Raw genomic sequence first — 25,434 nt, forward strand, 5'->3', positions numbered from 1 at the left:
GGAAAGTTGAAGAACGTGATGACCAGGATGGGAGTGAGACCCGGCGGGGAAGTGAGAAAGGAATACAGAGGCATAAGGGGCTAACTGGAAATAATACAGGCCAGGGCTGCAGAACGGTCCCTATTATTCCTGAAGCAAAAATATTATATTAACGCAAATAAAACAGATGGACTTCTAGCCAGGATGTTGAGAAGGAAGGAGAAGGCCGAAACTATCCTAAAGATAAATCTGGAAAGGGGTGGGGGCGCATGTGCACAGAGACAGCAGGTATTTGTCATGAATTCTTCAGATGCTACTCTGACCTCTATAGCTCAGAAAACCTGTCGGAGCAAAGATAAGAGGAATACATTGACAAATGTGAATTAATAGGAATAACAGAAAAGGAAAGATGATCTGGAACAAGCAATCACGACGGATGAGGTGCATAGGGCTATAATATCACTAGCCCCCCAACAAGTGGCCGGGCCCAGATGGTTTCACCTCGGAATGTTACAGGACATTCAGGGAAACCCTGATACCGCATCTGGTACCGCTCTTCAACGAATTTGGGAAAGTGGGGCAAATCACCCAAACAATGGAAGAGTAAAACGTGCTCCTACTCCCTAAAAGGGGCAAAGACCCAACCATGTGCAGCTTGTACAAGCTGATTGCGCTAATCAACGAAGATGCAAAGATATACACTGAAGGTCATAGTGAACTGCTTACACTGAATCATGTCACGTATCATTACTGCAGATCAATCTGGTTTTATTAGGGGCAGATAAACGAGTGACAATACAAGAAGGATAGTGCACCTTATAGAGAAAATAAATAAGAAGCACATTCCCGTCCTCTTTACAGCCTTAGATGCCGAAAATACTTTTGATAGGGTAGAATGGACATTCTTGATTCACACCATGAAAAAGATGGGATTCGAGGACACTTTTTTAACAATGGTTAGGGCCAACTACCAGAATCCATCACTATGCTTAGCAATCAATGGCCAGCTATCAGAATCCATCAGAGTGCAGCGGGGCACAAAACAGGGATGCCCCCTGTCACTTCTACTTTATGCAATTCACCTAGAGCTCCTATTGGCCACAGTAAGACAAAGCAGGGAAATAACAGGGGTTCCATTTGGAGGAAGGGACTACAAGATAGCTGCCTTTGCGGATGACATGTTGCTAACGGTCACTGAGCCTGCAGCCTCCCTTAAGACCATGGAGAAGGAATTGCAACGGTTTGGGTCGGTAGCAGGGCTTAAAATAACCACCCACAAATCGGAGACCCTGAATCTCAACACACCGAGAGAAATAGAAAGCGGTCTTAAAAAAATACTTCCGTTTAGGTGTGTCAAGAAGCCTATAACATATCTGGGAGTTAAACTGCTGAAAAATATGGAGGAGCTTTATTTGGCGAACTACCTGCCTTTGCTGGAAGTCATAAAGAATAAACTGATTGACTGGGGCCCGTTAGCAATAACATGGATTGTCAGAATGAATACCCTGAAGAAGGTCTTCCTCCCCCAACTACAGTATTACTTTACAACTCTACTGATACAAGTCCCCACCTCCTTTTTTAGGGCTGTCCAAAAGTATACAGGGAGATTTATATGGAACCATAAAAGACCAACAATAGCGAGAAGGGTAATGATGATGCCAAGAAACAAAGGTGGAATGGGGGTGCCAGATTGTAAAGTCTACTTTCTAGTGGCCCAAACGAGAGTGATTAGAGACTGGTTGAGGGATAATCAGGACAAGATATGAAGGGTTATGGATAGGGCAATAGTTAGGAGAGAACTTGGAGGAAGTACTTTGTAAACCAAAGGAGGACAGGCCAATGAACTTGTACTGTAGTAAAATAGGGGCAGTAGTGGGAGACTCTTGGGACGATCTCATCAAGTGGGCCCAAATTACCTCTTTGCCATCCCCATTTACGCCAATCTTTGGCAATCCGCAAAAGTGCTTAAAAAGCACCAAACTGAACTCATGACATTTCTCACAAAACACACTGGCTTAAATGTGAAAAGATGATGTCCAGTTATCTGAGCATCGGCACCCACACCAAGTGAGCTTGCTCTTTCTCTTAGGGCACCTTGTTACATCGAGTTCTCTATGCAATAGTTTGACTGTCATTAAGCTCCCCACCCTTATTTTGTCTTTAGTAGTCACCGTAAAGAGCTCCCAAATTGTTTTAGACTACCTGAAGGGGGCAATTACTTCAATGCCATTCCAGTGTCCTTTCCTGATCAGTTACTTCTCGTTTGTCCAGCCCTTTGTCCTTCTCCCCTTCTATCCTCCCCATGTTAGGATCTTCTCCCTGGCATTGGTCTGTGTCTCCACAAGCCTGGGTATGCTCAAGTGCATACTCCCCTGTGACCGCCACCATGGCTGTTCCCCACTCGCCTGTACCTTGACGTCAACCAAGCTGGGGGACCCCCTGAACTCCATGTCACCTGTCCTCAACAGTCTTCTTTCCAAACTGTCTTCCCTTTTCTGCACCCTGTGTTTGTCCATTTCTCTTGCATTGCCCAGTCATACTCACCTTCCACCCTCCGCAGACCATCTCCAACAATACTCAAGGGTCCTGCTACAACATCCCACTCATTGCACCTCTTGTTCCCTACACAGTGGCTTCCTGCTATGCTCCCAGAGTTCTCAAATTCTCTTAATTCTCTTTGAACTTCCCTCACCCCAAGCTGACCTTCTCCTGGCAGCTTTGCAGTCAAAGTTGTAATCGTGCCCACCAAACTCTGACCAAAATGTTGGTCTTACCCTACCTCTCTTGTGCCCCCTGTGTTCCTGTCCCTTCCAATTTCTCGTTCTTCTGTACTGTCACACTCAGACAATTGGCTATCCACCACCCTTCTTGCCACTACAACCTCACTTCTCTGATTCCACAGCCATAAAGCGCCACAGTCGCTCCCTGTGGTCCTTCCTCCTTCTGGCATCTGACCCTCCTCTTGTCCAGTCCTAATTCAAAACCCTGGAGCAGCTGTGTTGTACTGCACTCCAGTCCTTTTCTTCACTGTGGTGTGTGCCCAATCCCCCTGATTCTTTTGTCCCTCGATGAAGGGCAGGATACTCTGTGGCATGCACCTGCTGCTCAGAGCATCATTGTAGCTGGCTGTGTTCAGGTCCTACCACTGCCCACTTTCACATCAGAGCCTCTCCTCCTGTTGCGCTTCTCCCTGACTAGCCCACAACCCTTCTTAGTTCTGTTTTTACATACCCTACTCTTCCTTTTTTGGGTGATTTGCATGCCAAAACGAGTTGCCCTCCTCTTTGGCCTTCTCTGTACAACCATTGTGTTACCACCTGAAGCACACCCTCAAGCCACCTCCTTATATTTCACCTCTGAACCTTTACCATACCCTCCCACACCATCAAATTCCCCACACCGTCCACAGCTGCTTCCCTATGCAAATCCTGCACTCTAAATCTACCACTAGCAGGTCATTCCTACCTGCTGTTCATATCAGTGTGAGTGCAGCCCACAATGCATCTTTAGTAGCAGTCATTGGCTGCTCTTGCAGGTCTGAGCAGGAACCTGGAATACAAATGTCTGCCTACAGAGCATCAAACACTTTGGGTGCAGCAGTTCACCACCAACACCCAAATGGCCAACCACAGACAAGGGAAGTCCATGTGGGCATGCTGAATGTGCCACTGTGCTCAGCAGATGCCCTCCTCCCCCCACCTCTGAGGGAAGAGGAGGAGGTCTCCCATCCACACAGTCAAGGCCCCCTGCCCACACAGTGAAGGAAGTATTACTGTTGTGCTGTTGGTGGCCAAGGAGCAGGTTGCTCATTGTTAATGAATGTCTAGAGCTGGAAACAGTAATAATGTATGAGTTTTCCCAACAACATAGACAGATATGCATAGATCCTCCTACCCAAATAGAAAATTATGCATTTATGAATCTTCATCCATCTACTTGCTCAGAGGAGGATGCAGGTCTGAGGCCTTTGATACTTTATTGCAGGTAAGAGTGAAATGCCTCATAGCAGCATCAGTCCAAACTACCTTCTGGTGAGCAAGAATATTCTGGACAGCTTGCTCTCGTCACTAATGGTTTACTACTGATGCTGTTCCAGACTAACAATACTATACAATTGTCAAGGGGAGTGGGACCTTTCCAATTAATCATACTATGTGAGTTTCTAAAAATCTAGACCCCTTCCATTATTGTAGCAATTCAACAGCGCTGGAAGGGAGAAAGGATGAAGATTTAGCATGGCATTACCAAAAGGGAGATTAGTGTCCTACTGATCCTCAAGAATGAATCCAGGCCTATTCTCAGGTTGTAGAGGGCCTTGTATTTTCATGAGCATTCCTGAGACAAGATAATACTTGAATGTACCAACTATCAGGGAGGTGGCCTTTAGACCCTCCCCAGCTGCATTCCTCCATTGGAGAGCATGCGTGTGGACAAAACAATTGCTGTTTTCTCTTGAGGTACATTTTTTAGTTCCCATGGCAGCTTAGGAAGATTCCTTTCAAATAGCAAAAACAAACACCAAGCAGAAACCCACAGGCCCTTCCATGTTGTTAGCTTGGTCCTCTGAGGCCATTAATCCAGGTTGTCCTCTAAATAGTTAGTGGTCCCATTCCAGCTCGTTACAGCACATGCATGCTCGTTAACTGACGGCTGGTTTCTGGTATGTATGGAGCAGTATTTACTAAGCGCAAGCATACACCTTGTTAAGGCACTGTGGCACTGTACAGACAAACAACCAAAGTGCCCCTATCCAGCCCAAACCCTGCGAAAGCCAACTCAGGACAGACATAGAAAGGTTTGCAGCTCGTGCCTGAAGTCTAAATGGTTTTCAGTGGCCCGCAGTTCTGAGGGGTAAAGCATTCCACATGCGAGCCGCGTGGACCGAGAAGGATATTCCCCACACCCCACTTCACTAGTCTGAAATTCAGGACCGATAGAAGATTTTCGCAGACCGCATGCAGCCTTCTCCCAGGAACATATGGAGCCAGTTTGTTCCCAATAAAAGTTGGACCCCAGCTTTTATTGGGATTTTATTACTCCTCTAGTTTGGGGATATATCTTAGGGCATTCCCAAATTCATATGTGCAGGAAGGAATACCTAAGAATAACATTTCATTTGGTAGAGACTTATGACACATTGGGACCAAGGATGGGAATCCTCTTAGGAGTCGTTTTTGACCCCCAATTGTCGTTTAACCGGCAGATCAGCTATTTAAAATCATCCTGCTGCTATTTTATACAATTACTCTGGCAGATCCGGCCTTTTTTGTCCAAAGAAAATCTTGCCATGATTGCAGCAGCCATTATAAATTGCAAATTGGACTATTGTAATAGTCTTTTAATAGGCACCTCTCAGGCAAATATAAAGACTCTTCGGGTTATTCAGAATGGTGCTGTGCGTGTGGTGAGAAACATAATGCGCGTGTTTCTGAAGCCAGACAAGAGTCTTCACTGGCTCCCTATTCAACAAAGGCTACGGCACAAGGGCCTAGCTACTGTGTTTAAATGCCCTTATGGTGAAGCCCCACCCTATCTCATATCTCCAGGCTCACCAAGAGATTAACTGGACGCTCTTTGCGTTCCAATGACGCCGTCTGTTTGGTACAACCTCTTTCTTGTCTGAAGAAAATTGGTGGTGCCAGTTTTAATCTTTGGGCCCTTTCCTTATGGAATGCAATTCCTAAACATCTTGCTGAAGTGGCTCAACGGCTCTTTTTAAGAAGCGCTTAAAAACGTTCTTGTTTGATGTGAGAGATGGTTAACCTATACTCATGTCTATGGTATCCACCCTCTGTACATGCCTGCTTCATAATAACATCTACTGTTATTTTTTTGCTTGCTTGAGGGTGGTTTCCGTCCCTCACCACTCATTCTTCTGCTCGTTTGTCTCATTGTGTTTGCTTTTCTCTTGAGGCCTGCAGATTAGTGGCTCAGTACAAAAACACAGATAGATAGATAGATAGAGAGATAGAGAGATAGAGAGATAGAGAGATAGATAGATAGATAGATGAAATCTAATCGTACCTGCAGGCTTTGTGGAAGGGGGGTGATCGAGACGGCTACACTTCTGTGTGTATGTGACTATTTAGCTAAGAGTAGAAGAGCAGGATTAGCAGCAGGCCTGATTTATGTTAGGAATTGTGGGGAGAGTATATGGGGGGAGATAATGTAGCTCTCACTTATCATCTGACCAAACTTTGGGAAGAGGTTAAAAAGATTTGAACTAACTGCACAGCACTACACTAGGTGGACGTTCAATGAATTCTGCATGCAGTTGAGGCATCTTCACTTACTCTGAAACGTAATGAGGAATGGAATAATGGTTCTTAAGTGATTTAATGTCCGAGTGTCTATGTTTGTTTGTTTGTTTGTTTATTTATAATGCACGCCAGACCCGAGGGTATCAGGGTATCAGGGCGCAGAGAGAGACAAGCATATTTTCAGCTTAGGTTACAGGGCTGTGCAGGAATATACAGGGATGATGTCAACAAATTATGTACAACAAAGAGAAAGTAAAACAATTCAGAGCAGGAGGAGGTCATAGACATTTATATACAGGCAGAAAAATGGTCGACTTCAAAAGCATAGTATCAGGAGAAGACCTTAAAGAATAAATACAGGAGGAGATGGTAGTCAGTAGGCGCTCTATATTTTAGAGGTCATTTTCTTTAATCCAAGTGATGATGTGTCTGAAGTGTGTGTGTGTGTGTGTGTGTGTGTGATTGGTATGCCCTTCTGGCAGGGGGTAGGGAGTTCCACAGTGTATTTAATTATTTGTGATCTTGATATGTGATGTTTTGTAGATGTTTTTTTCATATAAAGCCTATGTTGGCTGTAGTATAATAATTTGAAAATCCTCTCGTCTTCACTTGGTATGCCTTTATTCTGTGATGCCGAGCCTTCTGCCTTCTGTAGGATTTCAGGTCATGTCGGCAGGTTTTAGAGCCAGGCTTATAACAATGAAGTGAACGCTTGCTCTTTCTTGTCGCATTTCCTGATTTTGTGTTCTCATGTTGGTTCATTTATCCAGGTGTCGTGAACAGGTGTGTCTACAGCACCTCAAAGGCTGCCGTTATTGGCCTGACCAAGTCTGTGGCCGCAGACTTCATAGACCGAGGCATCCGATGCAACTGCGTGTGCCCAGGTAGGTGGGCGAAGAGTGCCCAAGTGGCAGAAACGAAGTAAGGCAAGGACCAGCGCTTGCCCATTGCATGTCTGTGTTTTGAAAAGTCGAGTGATGTGGTAAAATGGTTTAGGGTAACAGCCTCATTTCACATCAGGCACTAAATGTCCAGGAGCGTAATTAACAGATGGGGACAAGCGCACTTGCTTCGTACAACTGGTGCCATTTTCGTGAGATTTCACACACCGAGATGGGGCAGTGTGACCATTCTGTGCTTAGTCTAATCTCCACTTGGGGCCTGATTTATGGAATTGTTTTATAATGGCGCAATCCCATAGGAAAACGTTCCATGAATCAGACCCTCAGTGTGTGAAATCCACCAGCTATGAGTGCCTCTAGTTTTCATGTGGGCGAAGCGGCTTGAATTCCTATGGATGGCCCGTGTATTTTATACCTGTAAAAAGCAAGCCGCCATGAGTGATTTTATTGTAGAGACGCCAAAAGGGCATGGGGACCTGCAACTGGCCGGATTCCCATGTCCAATTTGCACAAGTGCCGCATTCCAAACATAACTGCGCAAAGAGCACCGGCGACCCTTAAGTGATCGGGGTGTGGTCCCCTCCAGGTAACCAGCACTCTGTTTAAAATGGCACTTGTTTGATACTCACGAGTTACATTTACAGTATTGTAATGCAGCCTCCTTCATAAAGGCATCAATAAATTGAACTTAGGTGAGTCCAATGGAAGGCTACTGTAAAAGCTACCAATGCATAGCCACAACAAGGTATTACCCAAATTGTTTGTTTACAATTGTTCGAATGAACAATTGACCGAATTTAAAGGGTCACAATTGACCTTTTCACAATTGACCATATATATATATATATATATATATATCTCGCTTTGGTAATATATAAGGGGTTTTGGGCGGGTTTGGGTTGGGTGGGGGCTTGCGGGGGGTTGGTGGGACTGGATGCAGCCAATGGAGCCCCCTGAAAACATGTGGCAAATTAAGGAGGGGGTTGTTCTCGAAGGCCAGATGTCATTGTTTTAATTACCTGAACTTCTGCAGCGGAGTCACACTGCAAATGCAGAACGTTCAGAAAATGGCAACACAATAAAAGCCTAATTCTGCAAAAGCAGCTTTTCTTCATAATTGGAAATGACAACTTTTGGGGATTTTTTTACGTCTGAACTTGTTCGTTACTAATCATTTTTCTTTCTTTTATGTGATTTTGAGAATGCTCACTATATGTAACAGATTTATATTCTAAATCCTTAAGATAAGGGTTGTAATTATCTGACAATGCAGTCTAATGCATGCTTCGTCATGAAAAGGCAATCCCGCCACCTTACAACCCACAGACTTCCCTAATTATCACCCTCTCTCTCCATGCATATTGCCCGGCTTTCTAGAGTTCACCCGTTCGCCTAAGACTTGCTGTCCCTTACTCTGCCACTCCCAGTAAAATGAGTTATTTTGATCAGATGCATCCAAGTGTTCTATCTTCTGAGCATCACAAAGTCATCTCCAGATACTGTTGCTATAGTCTTAATGTAAATGGAAGGTATGGGTTTTCACATTCTATTTTACATGTATTTCACCCATGAGAGTTGGTTTCTCCAAAGTGTCCATGGCCTTTACTTGTGCCACCATAATTGCTTAGCTGTACAAGGAGGCAAGCAATGACACCGTTTGAGGGGGTAGAAGGGACCCACCACCCACCATGGATTCTGTCTTTGCACAGTTAAGGGGCACCCATTTAGCCTCCATATTGGCTTGGGTGTCGCTCAAGCATCCTTGCATTGGTTGGGAGGGGAACCAAAATCAGTGCTGCCTGCTTAATTCCTCCCACCTGTTGCCGCGCCTTTCTTATATATCTTAGAGTCCAGCACATCTGACGGTCCAGGATGTGGTGGATGATGACCTCAGTCATCAGATGTATATAGCTCTACTATAAAAGGGTGCCTAATGCTGAGACTTGTAGATGCCGCACCTCATAATGGATCTTACTGAAAGACCGATAGCCATTTTGACTTGTCTTCGATTTGATATAAAGGACACCATGCTTTTAAGTGTCTGCCCGCCCATTTGTGTATCCTGCCAAGAAGCCCTTGGTGGCCTAGCATATGAAATCCAGCCAAGAGATCAAGTAGTATTTTCCAGCAGAGCAACCCTCTGCAGCTGTTGGCAGAGGTTTCTTCAGATTTCCAACACTGCTGACTCACTGGTGTTTGCTTCATGCTAATCTAGTTGTTTGGTGATTATGACCTCTCTGACCTTTGCAGGGAATCTGAATGGTGTGTTGGTTATTGGCCCATAGCATGTGAGCTAAGCTAGTTTGCAAACCACATCACAGAGACAGTGACTGACAAGTGAGAGAGCGACAGCATGGCAAGGCCTGGTGTACGTTTTAATACTGTATGATTGAACATATAGGTATTTATCGAATTGCGCATTAAGGCACTGGGTAGTCTTGCATCAGTGATGCGGTTTACGCCTGTCCAGTACCTGACCGCATAGTTACCCTGTTGGTTCATATTAGTATGATTGTGGTGTGATGTCTGATAGGCAATTTCTTCCAGTACTGGGTGTGTGACTGCCCACATTGTTTTCTGACCAGGTGAAAGGGTGAGTGGCGCTGTGGTTAATAGAGTGCATATGGTTCAGTGGATGATTTGTAAGGCAGGCAGAACATAACATACAATGCTCAACATGGCATAACTGTATGCCATACATAACTGTATGGCATAACGCAAAGTAACATGCACCTGCGACCTGAAAATTATAGACTGACATTGGCAGATTTATTAAAACGTACCTCCAGGAAAGCCTAAGGTGTAAAGCACCACCAATAGTTAAGGTGTTAAAGGAGAAATGTCTCCCTGGGATGCTCTTGTGTGACAACACTTCTGATGGGCATTGAGTGCCCGTGTTTAGTTGGATGTCACCTCAAAGGAAGGGCTTGAACACAGCTCGTGGTTGGCTAGGCCATTCATAGACGCTCAAGAGTGTGGAGTGGCCATGATGAGCAGTGTTTAACAGTAGAGCTATAGCAAAGCTTTGAAGTAACAATACTAGATCCGGAACAAGAACTTTGAGGAGGCACAGCTAACTGTGGACACATTTACTGTTGTGCTGATCAGTGATCCAAAGCGCAAGCTGATAGCCTAAACTTATTTGTAGGTTTTTTCCCCAAATCCTATTTTATTGGTTTCAACAAAAACAGTACAACAGTTTTCAGTTTTCCATTGCTGGCATTGTCACTTTCATAAAATCGACACATACTTTTGGGATGTCTCCCAACAAACGGTCCCCTCCTGCAGTATTTCTCCAACATTTCCAGCAAATGTGTATCTAGATCACATGTTAAAGGAATATAACAACAACTCGCCCCTTCCCTACCAGAACCAGTGTACCCGTGATCATCACTTTGCTCGTCTCCAGTAATTTGCCCGCAGCAAGGCTCATTTCATTTCACTCCTGACCATGTCCCCAACTCCCAAACCTCCTGCTTTGCTCTACCTGTCTACATCAGGACAGTCCCTGATCATATGTTTTGATATACATGGGAGCCACTTCATCTCAAGGATTCGTGTGGGGTCATTGAGCATTAGTGTACGTTTCTCCATCATAAAGATCTCACACGACACAATCACCCATTGTTTCTTGGTGAGCAGTTTCAGATGTTTCCTTCTTTTAACAAGATTTACCCTTCCTGCTAATAACAAAATGCTTACCATATGTCCAGTGTCTCAAATACCCAATCTGTTTTCCAACACAAACAGTAACAAAAAAGGTTCCATATCCCTCTCAATACCGTCTACCTCTTTAAACCAGGACAACGCCTCTTCCCTACAAGCTAACATGCCCGCCACATGTGTGTAATACAGGAGGGATGTCCCATACAATGGTAGGAACTGGGGAGGATAACTAATCTACAGAGAGGTATGGTCCTACCAGCGGTTGATTCGAAGATTATTTAATATGTGTTTATACAAAATCAATTAGTTTATTACAGCATCTTGTTCAAAGAACTTGAGATGAGGTGAATATTATTCGTCTTGATTCAATCAAGCATTTTTAATTAGTTTGAGCATTAGTCTCAGTTCACAATGTGCATAATTTCTATACAATATTGTAGCATGATTCAACATAAGCTTGCACACCAATAGTATTACAAATGTTTTAGATAGACGGGTGCGAGTAACATAGTGTATACATTTTTTTTAAAAAAAAACAGCACAAATAAAGTGGCACAGAGTATCTAAAAAGTCACAAAATTAATTTTGTGAGTAGTCCAGTGTCAACGCAGGGTGGCTGCGTTTCGGCATCAGTGAATTAACCACCTTCGTCAGGACAGGACTCCCTGGTGGGCAGATAGAGAGTAAAAGATGTACATAAGTATACTAGACTAATATCTTGTGTACGGGAATAGCACCTAATGTAAAAAGACAGATCCATCCATAGTTAGACACTATTCTAAAACTCACCAAAGCTTTTTCACATCCAAGGTAATGGTCTGCAGCAGACACAGTCCTCAGCATGGGATCATTAAACAATTTGTTCCTTACTTGGCCATCTTCTGGAAAGATGAATACAACCCAATTATAGAGCATGTCAGGTGAAGGAGTCAGTCCCTGCACCCTAAGTGGCACAATCTACGAGTACAAAATCAAAGAAAGGCCAGGGAAAAGACATACTTATGGTAGTGAGTCAGCGTGTGGGAGTCCATCTCCACTGAGCATTGGGTGCTAGATGCCCTGGCCCACAGGCACGCTCTGGAATTCCAAAGGAAGTGCCCCCGTTTCCCACCTGTGGCCAGGAAAGAAAACCACGTTCCACAACTGCTTCTGGAGGTACGAGCCATGCTGAGAAAGGGCGTGATAGAACTCGTCTCAAAGAGGCTCCGGAGTATACTCGCAGTACTTCCTCGTTCGAAAGAAGACCGGCGGCTGGCGGCCCATCCTGGACCTCTGGTGCCTCAACAAATACATCAAAGCCCAGAAGTTCTGGGTGGCTACCCTTCAGCATGTGCTGGAACAGCTGGAGAAAGGCGACTTCCTATCGTCACTGGACTTGGAGGATGCTTACTTCCACATCCCCATACACAAAGGACAGCGAAAGTTCCTACGCTTCGTGGTCCAAGGGCGGCACTACCTTGGTATCCATGTTGATGAGGGAGATTGGCCTGTACGACACACAGCTGGTGGCATCCTTTCCAGCTTTTGGGTATGTGGCAAATTAGAAGGACAAGACCAGGATTCTCCATGTTTTAACTGTGTTTTATTAAGCTTAAATGGCCTAACTTAAGGTTTGCCTTACCTAACACAACTAAAACTACGTTGCTCGTTGTCAGTGCCAAAGTACAAATAAAGGTCTGTCCTCAGTCCAAAACTATGCAGCTCTGACCCTACCACTAAACCTAAACAATTAAGGGCCAGGAGATCGACTTCCTTCTCCTGGAGCGGAAGAATACCTTCCCAGAGAAATGTTCTCTGTCAGTATGAAATCTTCAAATAGTGTTCTGCTATTCGCTTTATTAGTTCCCTCAGTTCTGCTGTAGGACTTCCCCACGTTCTATTCTTGTACTCTCTGGTTCTTTGTAAAGTTTGCTTCTCTGGGTTATTGGCCCCTCTTTTCCTCTGTGATGTGTCTGTATGAAAGAACAGTCTTTCTTGCTCCTCTGTAATTAATTCTGTTTTCCCTAAGAGGTCAATATTTGTGTCTCTTTGCTTCTCGGTTTTCTCCCTGAGATCTGTGTTCTTTACCCAGGGTTTATACTTATTCTTCTGGTAGTTTTCTGTACTACTGGGACGAGTAGGAAGAGTCATGGGGTTATTCTCACTCTTCGTCTGATATTCGTTACCACTGGGACAATTATGATATGTCCCATACTTATTTTCACTCTTCTTATTACTTTGCCAACTAGGATTCAATCATTTTGAACAACCTCCCTCTCCCTGGGTCTCCCCCTCTGCCCGTTACCTCCTTGTGTCAGGCTTCCCGTCAACGGGTTGGCGTCTCTATTCACTGCTCCACTTCGGGGTTTTAGGATGGCTTCCTTGCTTTGCGTCGATCCACTTTCTGGTACGTCTTAGCGTAACTCGGGATGATGGTGTCTGATCTGGGAGGGTTTATCGCTTTATGTCCTCCTGATCACCATACGCAAGGTTACACAGCTCTGCTATCTTCCGGTGTCAGGTACCACTCTGGATACCGGCACCTCTGTGAGCTTAGCACGGAGGGGTTTTATTCTTTCACCCTTCCTTCTGCCACCACTGTTATGGAGCGATTCCCTCCAGGGACACTCCTTGGCCTCTGAGCCTTTTGGTAGGCTCTTTGTATGTCAGCGTTCCTTGCATGCCTATATTTCCACCCTCTTAGGCAGAAAGGAGATCAGCGCCTCTGTCTCGGGCAAACCCGGATTCCGGATTTGTTGCTTATTCTTTATTATTTTCTTGTTTATTAACAAAAGGGAGTGCCTTCTCGGAACAGGAGTCCTTATCCCCAAGAGGGGAGTTTCTCCCTGTGAGATCCCGCTTTCCGCCACCTCTAGGGGGAATGTTGCGTAGCAGGCTCACCTCCCTAGTCTCAAAAGAAGAGGCTCCCTTCTGGGGAAAAGTGACTGAATCTCCGGATCGTCACAGGTATCAGTGTGATCAGAGCCTTGAGAAATGAGGGAGGTGGTTCACTGGTCACCAGGAAATCATTATATGCATTTACCATGAAGGGCGATAGCTTTCCGTTAAAGTACTTGTACACATTTATAGAATACCTTCTTTCCCCAGGACCTTCCCTGAAGCCAGTCCCTTGGTTGCCCGTTGCACTTCTTCTAGCTTTATGTCACTATCCAGCTGGTTCCTGCTCATGGCACAAAGCACCAGCATGCCAAACCCCTGAAGATACTCCTGCACCCTCTCTAGATTTTCCTCTCCCTCCTTCGTATACAGTGTATGTTAGAAGTCGGCAAAGCATTGGGCTATGGCTGTGGGGTTTTGCATATCTCCCTCTTTTTCCCAATCATTTCTCCATCATCCTATTCACTTTCTGGGTCCTTAATCTGTTCACCAGGATGGTACCTGCCTTGTCCCCTTTCTTGTAATATTTTTGCTGTATCAGATTTAGTGTGTGGTATATTTTGCCCAGGTTCTGCTGTTGGTGCTCAGCTCTCAAAGTGTGTAGGTCTTCCCTAATCTCCACCCGCTTTGCAGTACAGTTGCTGTACTTCCCCTCCAACTCACAGATCCTGCCTCTGATCTCATCTTCTTAATACTGTATCAGCCTTTTTCTTCCGCGCCCGCTCTGCTATTATGAGCCCTCTTATTGTGGCTTTCACAGCTTCCCACACTATTTTTACAAGGATCTACCCATTGTCGTTTTCCTTGATGGTAAGGCTGTTTTCATTTCAAAGCATTTCCCTGAAAACTCTTTCCCGGAAAAGGGTGTCATTACATTGCCATTCACTAGGGCCTCTTTTAGGTAGAGCAAGTACCATGTCAGTGACTACCATGTCGTGATCCGTCCACACCACTGGTATAATTTGTAAGGTTTCCACCCATGCCATATTACTCTTTTTCCACCAGAAGGTATTTGATTCTTGTTGAGGATTTATGTGCATTGGAATAGAAAGTATAACGCTTTCTACCTGGGTTGGCCTCTCACCATGAATCACTTATGCAGTATCGAAGCAACAGTCGACCAAACCTGTGCTTCCCTGGACGGCCACCTTCCGGACCCCACATCCCTCCCCAATCTATCCATCACTGGGTGCAGCTGCATGCTAAACCCTTCTCCCCCTACTATTCTGTCCCCCTCAGCCTATTGATTAATGGTATGGAGTTGAGAGTCCACAAACTGGACCTGACATAGGAATGGGGCATAAAGCACATCCCATGTAATCTTTTGCCCCACGCTCTCCCCTTGACCATGAGGTGCATGCCCTCAAAATCTTTTTTTATCTGGACCTCCTCAAGTGGGAGGTCAGGGGTCAGCAAGATACCCACTCCCCTGCTGTTGGTTCGGCCCGACGACCAATACATGTTAGTAGTTATCTTCCCCAGTAGTCTCTGCTCCTTCCCCTTCTTGTAGTGAGTTTCCTGTACAAACATTATAGTCACTTTATACCTTGCCATTTTTCTGGCTAGGAGTGACTTCTTGGTGGGTGACTTCAGCCCTTTTACATTCAATGAGCCTAGCCTAGTCACCTGTTCCCTTGTGCTAGCCATTAGATGGTCTATGGCCTTTATCTCTTTGCCCCATACCACCAGGGAACCGCATTGAGTGATACTCACACATCATGAGGCACCATATCCTGTTCTGGTATTGTACCCTCTCTCCCACCGAACCCTCACGCTCCCCCCACACTTCTCAACCATAACCAAAAACACAAACCACTGTAGAATAACCAGCCCTGTCTAGTCAACACTTGAGATGCCCGTTCTGACACAGGGCATCATTCACGGACTCGCTTCCCGCCCTCCTCCCCCCAGCCCTACTTGGATCCTTCCTAAAAAAAATGCTGTGCATATTTTGTGCACAGTCAGCGACCCCTGTTAATCAACCGCTCGCCCCTTGCCATCCCCACTACGAGTTACATTAACAACAGTGCAAACCCAACCCCACTCAGCATGTGAGCAACACCCCCTCGATCTCCACCTACACATCCCAAAGTAATCATTCCTTCCACCAATGTCATTTGGTCGTTGGAGACATCAGGGTCCTCTTTCTGAATTTTCGAGTTCCACTCAACTTTATCTGCGTGCTTCCTCGATGAACGCATTAAGGAACTTGTCCTGCTAATCCTTGTTGGACAGTATGTCCTTTGGGTGCCCACCTCCTTGCAACTCCTCCAACAGCTTGGAATTTCCTCAGGGTCTACCAGCACGTAATCAGTCCCCCTATATTAAAATAAACAACAAGAAGGGGGATCCCGACTTATATCTGCATCCTCTTTCCATTAGTCAAGTTGCTTTAGCGTGGCAACCAACAGGTCGTGGTTTATTCTCACTCCAGAATCTTCCCATGCGATCGACCATTCTTTTCTTGCCCTGTTCAAAATGTCAACATTGTCACTGAAATAGTGGCATTTCGCTACCACCTACTTAGGTTTTCCCGTTGGGTATCCTCCTCTATGTAAGCGGTCATACAAGATAAGCTTACGCATGACGATCCACTTAACTTTGTCCACCCATTATGCCACAGTTTCCCCTGTCCGTGTGAGGGACCCTCAAAGAGGCGTATGTTCTGACTTTCCCAATTTTCTAGGTCCTCCATCTTCATGCTGACCTCTTTGCCAGTGCGTTCCAACACCTTCAATCTGACAAAGAGAGCGCAAGTATTTCCATGGACATGTGGTTGCTCTCCAAGGTCTCTGTTCTTTCCTCTACCCTCACCTCCAATATCGATGCTTAGACGTCAGTCCTCGTGGCCTTCTCCTCCTGCAAGATGCTTAAAATGTCGATTTTTGCCCATCTCCACCGTTTGTGTAGGCACCTGGAAACATAGATCCTGCTGATCCGCCTTGTTCGTGTGTAGAGAGGGTGGGAGCCCATCACCTACTCTGTAGTTTTGTGTAGGACCTTTGCTTGCTAGACACCCCGCCCCTCTCACCCCACCGCCTGCTCATGATACTGCACACCAACTAGCTCCAAGGTGGATCTGTCCTGACCTGCTCTCTCTCTGCAAGTTATATGCGGCTTACTCCCACGGCCCAGTCCAATGCCTGTTGGTAGCCTCCAATTTCGGGGTAATGCCCCTGCAGCTTCTCTCACTGATGAATTTGCTGTCTGTGGTGCTTTCAAACACTCCCTTCAAGGGCCTCCACCAAGCCCCACTGCTTCACTCTCCAACGCCCTGCACACAGCATGGCACAGGGAAGGTCCAGCCCCCTGGTATGTTCTCTTTCTCTACTCGCCTCACGCGGCTCCATCCTGCATTGCAGTCCTCCCAGCGCCGCCCCCTCCAGCCGGTTCCAGCACGCCGTAGATAGAGGGGTTGAATCCTTCACCAAAGGCGCTAAGTCCCTGCCGCCAACTCGTGCTTTGGTTCTCGCCTGCAGCCTCCCTTCTCCTGGGCTCACTGCAGGTGGATGACCTCTTCCCCAGGCCCTGCCACGCCTCTTACACGTGCCATGAAGTCAGTTTTTTCGGCCACCGGCCGCCTCACATTATCTTCGCCACCGAGAGCAGGCGGGTTGCTATGTCTCGCGGGCTCTGTGTTTCGGCAGCTACCTCTCAATGGCGGGGTGGCTACGGGAACTCTACGTTCAGGCAGCCATGTTGCCCACGCCCCCTGGTGGTTTCCTTGTTTGTAGTTTTTAACACCAAACCTCAATTTACCAAAGGAAATTCTTTTGGAATTGATGGGTGTAATGGAATTTGTATTCTTTGGTGCTGGTGTGGTGAATTGACCAAGAATAAGTACTGATCTTTAATATGTCTAACAATGTTTATTTTGAGGAACAAAAAGTCTTATCTGCTGGCTCAGAGCATCTTTGATGTTGAAGTATATCCGCTTGTTGCACAAGGCTGTTGATATATTTAATGCTCGTTAACAGTTGCGTGTTTCATTATTTTGGACAAGGACTTGGCCTCATCACAAGTAGGCCGGTATCCCGGCAGATACTGCCCAATGCAAATAGCGCTATTAAGTGCTGGATCGCAAGTAGTGGTGACGCTGTTAATCCCCATTCTATTCAGAGTCCGTAGCACTCTGAGGCATTTTCGGGCACAAATAGCGTGCGCTAATTGCGCCCGAAAATGGGCATAAAGTTGGCGCATTCAGTGGTGGGGGTAAATGCTGCCAGACTCGCGATTGGACGGACACTTAAATGCGGCGGTAATTGTTTTATTGCCCCATTTAAGGGCTACATCCCAACTCATGATGAGGCCCTTTTTGGATTGAATATAGTTGGGCTTACTCAAACAAGAGGGCACCCAGGATGTACTGTTATTGACCATCTGGATTGAGCAACAGTGGTCTAAGCTATGAAATTAATAGATGGAGCTATGAAATTAATAGATGGTGGCATGTTTTAAAGACTGTTTAAATCCTCAGCACAGTGTTTTTTGATTGGCTTGGAAGGACTTTGAAATGGCTCTTGCATGCACCCCAGTTTGGTTTTCCAAATTTTCAAATTACTGTACTTGTGCAACATTTGTACAAATCACTTTTTTTATTGCTCAAATCGGCTATCACGCTGGTTTCCAATTTATTTTTGGTACAGCTGGACAGTCTTCCTAGATGCTGTTTATAATTTCACCACTAGGTGGCTCTTTCTCATTCAACAGAGATGGGAGCCACACCTCCATGCACTGCCATGACCACAAATGCACTGCGAAGACGAGATTGTGACTTAGGTCTCCTTTCAAATATAGAGGCATTCTGGCACCCATTCTCTATCAGTGGCTATACATTTGAGCGAATGCCTGGTCTCCCCATACTAGTTTGGAGACCAGAGCTCGACACTTGTGAATACCTCATCAATCAAATGCCCCTCTAATTTCTATCCCTTCCACCAATTTTATTTTGAATGTGATTTTGAATGTGCCCAGTAAACAGTAGTTATTTATTATTTTAATGTATACCCCGCTTTTGATGGGATGTGTTTATTATAGTTTGGCTGGGTGCTGGAAATAAGTGCAGGGCACTGGTGAATGTGTTCAGAATGATCTCTTATACTTTTTATTTATTCCCTGTTCTTACAGTATATATTCTTATTAATATATTTATTATTTCTCCTATAATGTTGATGGGGGGAAAAGGAAAGGTGTAAATTCCTCCAAGGCTGCTCGAAAGACAGTCATGCTGCCAGCGGGCCAGGATGGTCAGGGGCTCAGGTTTGCTGCATCATGTGTCTTGGGAAGTGCTGCAGTAGTGACTTGCAGCTGGGTTTTGTTTTGTAGCTTTAGAGTACTACATTTCCCAAAATGCTTGGGACATTTTGGCACATAGTACTACACAAAACAAACCCATCCTGAGCTTGTGAAGGCGGTTGGGAATGCATCCCATGTACACAGAAACAATATGCATCCTCAATGAAACGTCCTCCCACACCAGCCTGCTTCTTCACAAGCCTGGTGCGCTGAGGCTGCCCTCTTCTCAGTCCTGTAGCCTCCCCTGGCTCCTCTCCCTCCCACCCATGCTCGCACCTGGCCGAGTGCTGAAACCGACAGATGATGGTCCAGCAAGGGCACTTTGCACTTCAATGCATTCCAGAAGAGTGTGATGCAGGTGTCCTTTCAAGCACCTATGGGTGCAGGTGCCCATGATTGTCTATAGATTAGGTAGCTGCGTGGTTGAGTGCCCGCCTTGCCTAGATTGTAGACTAGGGTACAAGGCTAGTAATGATGGGCTCATCAACTTATTTATTTTTTATTTGTGGTTTTAATGTATGCTCTACATTTTATCCGATGTGTTTTTATCGGTCATAGTTTATTTTTGGGTGTAGCAAACAAGCGCACGACGCCAGTGAATGCGTTCAGCAGTTGTTACTTATTGATTTATTTGTATTTATTCCCTGCTGTTTTCATGTCATGTTTTGTAAATGTATTGATTATGTCTTTTTCTGGGATACAGCATATAGTGTAAAGCCATTACTGTCCTTTGGATGGGAGTAAAAGAAAGACATATTTTACTATTGTTTGTTCATTCATTTTTATTTTTATTTACACCCTTGCTGTTTTGCTTGTGAAGGCTGTTAGGATGGCAGTGGACACCCTCCCCCAGAAAGAGCTGCAGAGTTGCAGCTGGCCTCCTCTTGCTATCCTTCCCTCACCCACCTGTTCGCACTGGACCGACTGCCGAGCTGGGAGCTAAGCTTAGGCTCTTCCCTGCCCCCACTTGCTACATATGCAATAGGGCTCGGGGCTTCCATCAAGAGAATGTTCCGCCGCAGAATGGCTCAAACCACGGCAGGCCGCCCTTGCCCCCATGCACCAGTATAGATTTTATAGGCCTGTGGAGTCCATGTCGCCTAAATCGCAATCTGCACCTCCAAAAAAGCAATGTCCAGAGTGAAAATTTTTCAAATGTGTTTTATTGTATCCGCATTCAGGCAAAGAAAGCATAAAGCACATATTAAAATATACACAAAATACGAGCACTGGCAGGACCTTTGTAATCTGAATGATTGTCCTGTGAGAAAGGCCCTATATAAGCACTTGAGAGCAAATCTGGTAGATGCCAGCAATCAACTTTGCCTGGCTCATGGGTTTATTAACCAGCTTTAAATATCCCTTGACGTCAGATTTAAGTCCAGCTACTGAGGTGGAGTCCGACTCCAAAAAAAGACGGTAGTCTTAGTTTTTTGGTGTCCTGTGGATAATACATTTGCACATCTGGGGCATACAGAAAATGCAATCTTGAAGAATCCTGTGTCCAATAGCCCGTACAGATGACTATTGAGCCTTGGCCATTCTTGGAGGTGCCCCCATCCCTTCCACACATGGACTTCCAATGGGTTCTCTGGTTATGGTTTACACGGCAGTGTGCCACCCTCTCTTCCGGAAAGCCATCCGGTTAAACCTCTGAAGCACAATGTATGTGGTTTCCATGAACAGCATGTCAAAGTCCTCGGCTGTCTCCGCTGTTTTGCATGCAGTACCCTCTTCTCCTTCTTAATGTCATATATCACACGTGGCTGCCTAAAATGTAACAGAGATACACTGTAACTGCTTTTATTTGTTTTACACACAGTCAATACATTTCAACGCTGTACAAATTGTATGGCTGCTTTTTCCCCCTCCCAAGTAACAGCCCAACCACAGAGGTTTCAATTTTGCAGATTATCAAATCAGGACTCCAAGTCCCCGAATGAAAGCAAAAAGGACAAGCGCCCACACATTGGATTGAAATGGAATGGATCATGTTGGATGGATCATGTTTGCAAGTAGATCATGTTTACTGTAGAAAGACTTCCCATTTAAAGACAGCAGAAACCAATCCCCACCACCAGGCTACTGTAGCATATTAACTCACAGTGCAGTCTGCCATTTCCATCTGAGAGCTTGCCAAGCATGCTAGATCTCTCCATCAATAACTGTAACGCTGTGATGAGAGAATAGCTGAGATTTGAGTTGCCATGTTTTGCTCTTCATGTTCCCTGATCAGGCTGTCAGTGATCACACACAGGCGCCTGAAAGTACAGCAGCATTGTAATGTACAGGAATGCTAATGTTTAGAAGCATGCAAATGGCGTGCAGTGCTGTGCGTGATTTTTCAGAGGGAGAAATCGCAAATCAGGCACCCTCCCTCTTATTGTAAATAGGAAGGATTGAAATGCACGGGCAGACCCACCTGCGACAACATACAGTACAATACGTATTCACCATGATGCTTAACTATTCTGTGTGGGTGTGCTTTCCCACTGGCATGGTAGTATATGGCGGACCACTAAAGAAAAATAAATCACAAACATAAGCCATTTATGGATTTTCATAAAGGAATACCCATTGCCAGAAAGCTTCCTCAACTTGGCGCTCGTGTCTTGGCTAACAATTTTTGGCATTGCTGGTACAGCACGTACAGCAGGTGAAGTGGGTCACGAGTAAGTGTACTTTGTCTTCTAAACAGGGTCCTTAAAAAGGTGTAGGATGGGAGGAGAAGAGGCTACACAAGGTGCGCAAAAGTCTGCACTTTATTTTGTAGAGTGTCGGCTGCTTGGCACCTTAATCGGGGTCTACCGAGAATTTTTATCCTGGGTAAACACAAATCGCCCTTGTGAAAAGGCACAAAAACCTTGCAATATGCCAGAGGAGGTATTGGGCATTCTATAGGAGATTACCATATCCATATCAACGAGGCACACTCACCCTATAGCAACCCAGTTCAAAGAAAATACATTTAAAAAGGCATTCCAAATCCACAGAACTGATTTCAATGAAGAAACAACTATTAACATATTCAGAACTGTATTTTACTAAGCAAGTGTTAAGGGAGTTGCCATGATCCAATCCCCTAATCCAAAAGTCAATGAAAATTAATTATAAGAAGTAGACCATATTTCAGTAAAGAAGCACCTCATTTAATCCTGTAGTAATTAAAAATATGTTTGCACAGAGAGAACTAAAAAACATTGTAGGATGTCAAGAGTTTGTAAACGTTGGATCCCTGGGCAGATCATCTGTACCTGTTCTGGATAATTTGAGAGATGAAAGAACTACCTCAAACTTCCAAGTGAGTCTTCAGAACCCCTTGGCCTCAGAATTAAAAGGCTAATTGCTGCTTCACGCGCACATAGGCTTCCATCTTCATATTGTATGGTTTATGACACTATTAGATATTAAGAAGTGTAATTTGCAAGGAGTTTTATTTTTATTCATACAAGTGTTAGTTACAAATTAATAACTTTTCACACTTTACACAACAGTTTACATTATACGATTATACGATACGTTCTATAAAAAAGTAACAACATTGCTGATAAAATCTAATAAAAAATGTAATAAATTGCTTAAAAAGTGACATTTGTTATAGTCCCCGCATTACCTATCTAGCAGGCTTTCCCACCTTGATTTCAATGGTGATCCATAAATGTATCAATGCTAGAGGAGGGATAGTTTACACATTAAACACCTAGCCCAGAATTTTCCATAGGGTAAAATAGTCACCCAATGAACACATCTAGCCAGGTATCCATTCCGTACCTACTCTAAGCCTTGACATTACAATAAATGTTGTACTGTCTCCAATCTAAGTCACAGATACTGCAGTTTCTTTCAGTGATCGGCATGCCCATTCTGTGGCCTTTCACTGCCAGAACCGGAAGGAAGTTCATTCTTATCATAATGAACATACGTCAATGCTGTTCCAATGGAAATTGTACTACATAAGGCTGTGGGGTGCAATTGGTATTTATGGATGCTGCAAAATCAGATAAAGGTTTGAGTTTAGAAACATTATTCACGATAATGGAGTAGGTCTGCCTTTGCCTGAATTCCTTTTCTCACTGTTGTCTGGACATGCAGGCCGTCTGAATAGAGGGTAAGAAAGGGAAGAGGCGAGGCGCTCAAGTTTCCCCTTACCATACATGGGGAAAGCCATCCAATCCTGTGTTTTTTCCCTGTGGGTTCTGGGACTTGTGGTATTTTCTTTCTCATTTGAAATTTAAGAAAACTACAAGTCACAGAATTCCAAACAAAAAGAGGACCGGGCGGCCTTCTCGCACATAGCCACAGGAAACGTAAGAACTCTGGCGAGGCCATGTGGATCCTCCATATACCTTCTACATGTTCGCAATCACGGAACAGACAACTGCCACCTCACTTTCCAGACTCAACACATTGTTTTTGTCACAGTAGATAGCCCATTTCTATCAATTTAAAAAGACTCCTTTTGTGTAGTGTAGCTTGAACCGTTCTGCAGAGAAGTTGTTTATAAAACTTTGCAGGTGTGTTTAGTTTGAATTAAGTAGACATTGAGAGTGGTTGATAGTTTGACAGCTATCAAGGTGCAGAGAACTGAAGCATATGTTGAGAGTCATTTCTCACTATAACCTTTGTTTTATCCTGATGAAGGGTAGAACTCAGAAACTTGGCATCACCTTAACAAAGGTGTTGGTCCTGCAGTGCATGTGTGTATGAAACCAGAGTAACCCCTCACTGCCAACAATGCAACAATGCAACAACACTCCGCCGAAATGGCCAGCAATAAACCCACACAAGACCAAAATAATACACACTCATTGAACTCCAGTATATGCAACAGTACAGAGGCAAAATGGTATATCAAAGCCCTGAACATAAAATATGCACTAAGGCTTGTGAAACTGTTTTTAATAATGAATGAATACTGGATCTTGAAGACAATAAACATTTGTTTAGATCTGTTAGTCTTGATTTCAATCTGATGGAGGGTTCTCCTTTCTGTCTGCGGCTCTCTCTTGCCTGCTCATTACTCTAAGCACTCTTCTCTTTTGGTTCTCATTAATCTGTTGGTTGCGTTTGACACGGTCGACCATGCTCCTCTTCTTTGCTCACTTTCCTCTCTTGGTTTTAGAGATCCTGTCTTGATGTGGTTTAATTCCTATCTCACCGACCAATCTTATTCTATTTCTTGGGCTGGTCAAACTTCTCCAGTTTTTCCTCTCCAGTACGGTGTCGCACAGTGGTGCGTCCTTGGTCCCTTGCTACTTTCTCTCCACACAATTCCTATGGCCTGTGTCATCTCTTCCATTAGTCTTTCTCACCACCCTTATGCAGATGACACACATCTCTTTCTTTCTCTTCCCTTTCTCCCGCTATTCACTCTGTCCTCACCTCCTGGCTACTTGCTATCCAGTCTTGGATGGCGGATCATTATCTACATCTTAACTCCTCAAAGACTGAGGTCCTATTCTTTCCTGCTTCGATTGTTCCCCCTCCCTTACCCCACTCCCTATTTCCTTTCCCCCCACCTTTCTTAATATTTCTTTATCTGCTAGAAATCTTGGGGTCACTTTTGACTCCTCTTACTTTCTCTTCACACATTTTTATTATTTCCTGTTTGTCGCTTTCAGCTATTCAGTGTCTGAAAGACTAGGTCCTTCCTTTCATTTAATGCTACCAAAATCCTTATTTCCTCTCTCACTTTCTCACATCTATTGTATTGTTCCTCTCTTCTTCTTGGCCTTCCTGCTACTATTCTGGCTTTGTTACGTTCTAGCTATAATTCTTCTATTTGTGTCCTCTTTTCTTTGTCTTGCCACAAATCTATCTTCCGAGCTCTTTCCTCCATTCAGTGGTTCTCCTTTGAATCATATGAAAAAATAAAGTGGGCACCACACTTGTAGTAAATCTGTATATTAATATTAGACACTCAAAAAGAATTGAGTCAAAAATAGGACCAAAGCTCAAATAGATGCTTACAGGAGCTGGCTGCAATAAGTCTGGAGACACCCTGACTCGTAAATGCAAGAACCAAAAAAGGCTAGATAACATATCTAGTCAAACAGCCGCTCTCCGTACATACCCTGTACGGGTGATATAGTTTAAACTTAGATTGAAATGTAAGTACTTTTCTTCTTATACATAAGTTCAAAGAAGAGACACTTGATTGAAAGTAGTGGTGAGAGTAATATGTTTATCAAAAACATATATTTCGAACACTGAAGAAAAGGAAAAAGTCACTAATTCTGTCTTAGTGAGGATACAGCTGCCACTTCTCATATTTTAAATAGACTTTGTGTACCAATGCATTTCGGAGCAAATAGCTCCTTCATCAGGGTGAGTCTAATCTAATAACATAGAATAAGAATGTATATCGCATAACATATGAAATAACGTAAAAAATAGCGCAATATGCAATCATAAATCACAATAGAAAAGGTAATAAATTAGAAATCACATACCAG

The 25,434-nt window shown here is 44.5% G+C and overlaps 1 protein-coding gene across 4 annotated transcripts in view; it reads left to right on the forward strand.

The window, feature by feature from the left end:
• The window catches only part of BDH2 (3-hydroxybutyrate dehydrogenase 2), a 444,818-nt gene that overhangs the window by 318,113 nt on the left and 101,271 nt on the right, over positions 1-25,434 (forward strand). For 3 of the 4 annotated variants that reach the window (XM_069630973.1, XM_069630975.1, XM_069630974.1), the window contains exon 7: positions 7,010-7,123. The exons of the other annotated variant lie outside the window; for it this stretch is intronic. In XM_069630973.1, coding sequence (XP_069487074.1) covers positions 7,010-7,123 — 114 coding nt within the window. The remainder of the gene's footprint in view (positions 1-7,009; positions 7,124-25,434) is intronic. 4 annotated transcript variants of the gene reach the window in all.

This window comes from Ambystoma mexicanum, chromosome 6q (assembly GCF_040938575.1).
Source record: "Ambystoma mexicanum isolate Mex_15411 chromosome 6q, UKY_AmexF1_1, whole genome shotgun sequence".
Taxonomy (NCBI): domain Eukaryota; kingdom Metazoa; phylum Chordata; class Amphibia; order Caudata; family Ambystomatidae; genus Ambystoma; species Ambystoma mexicanum.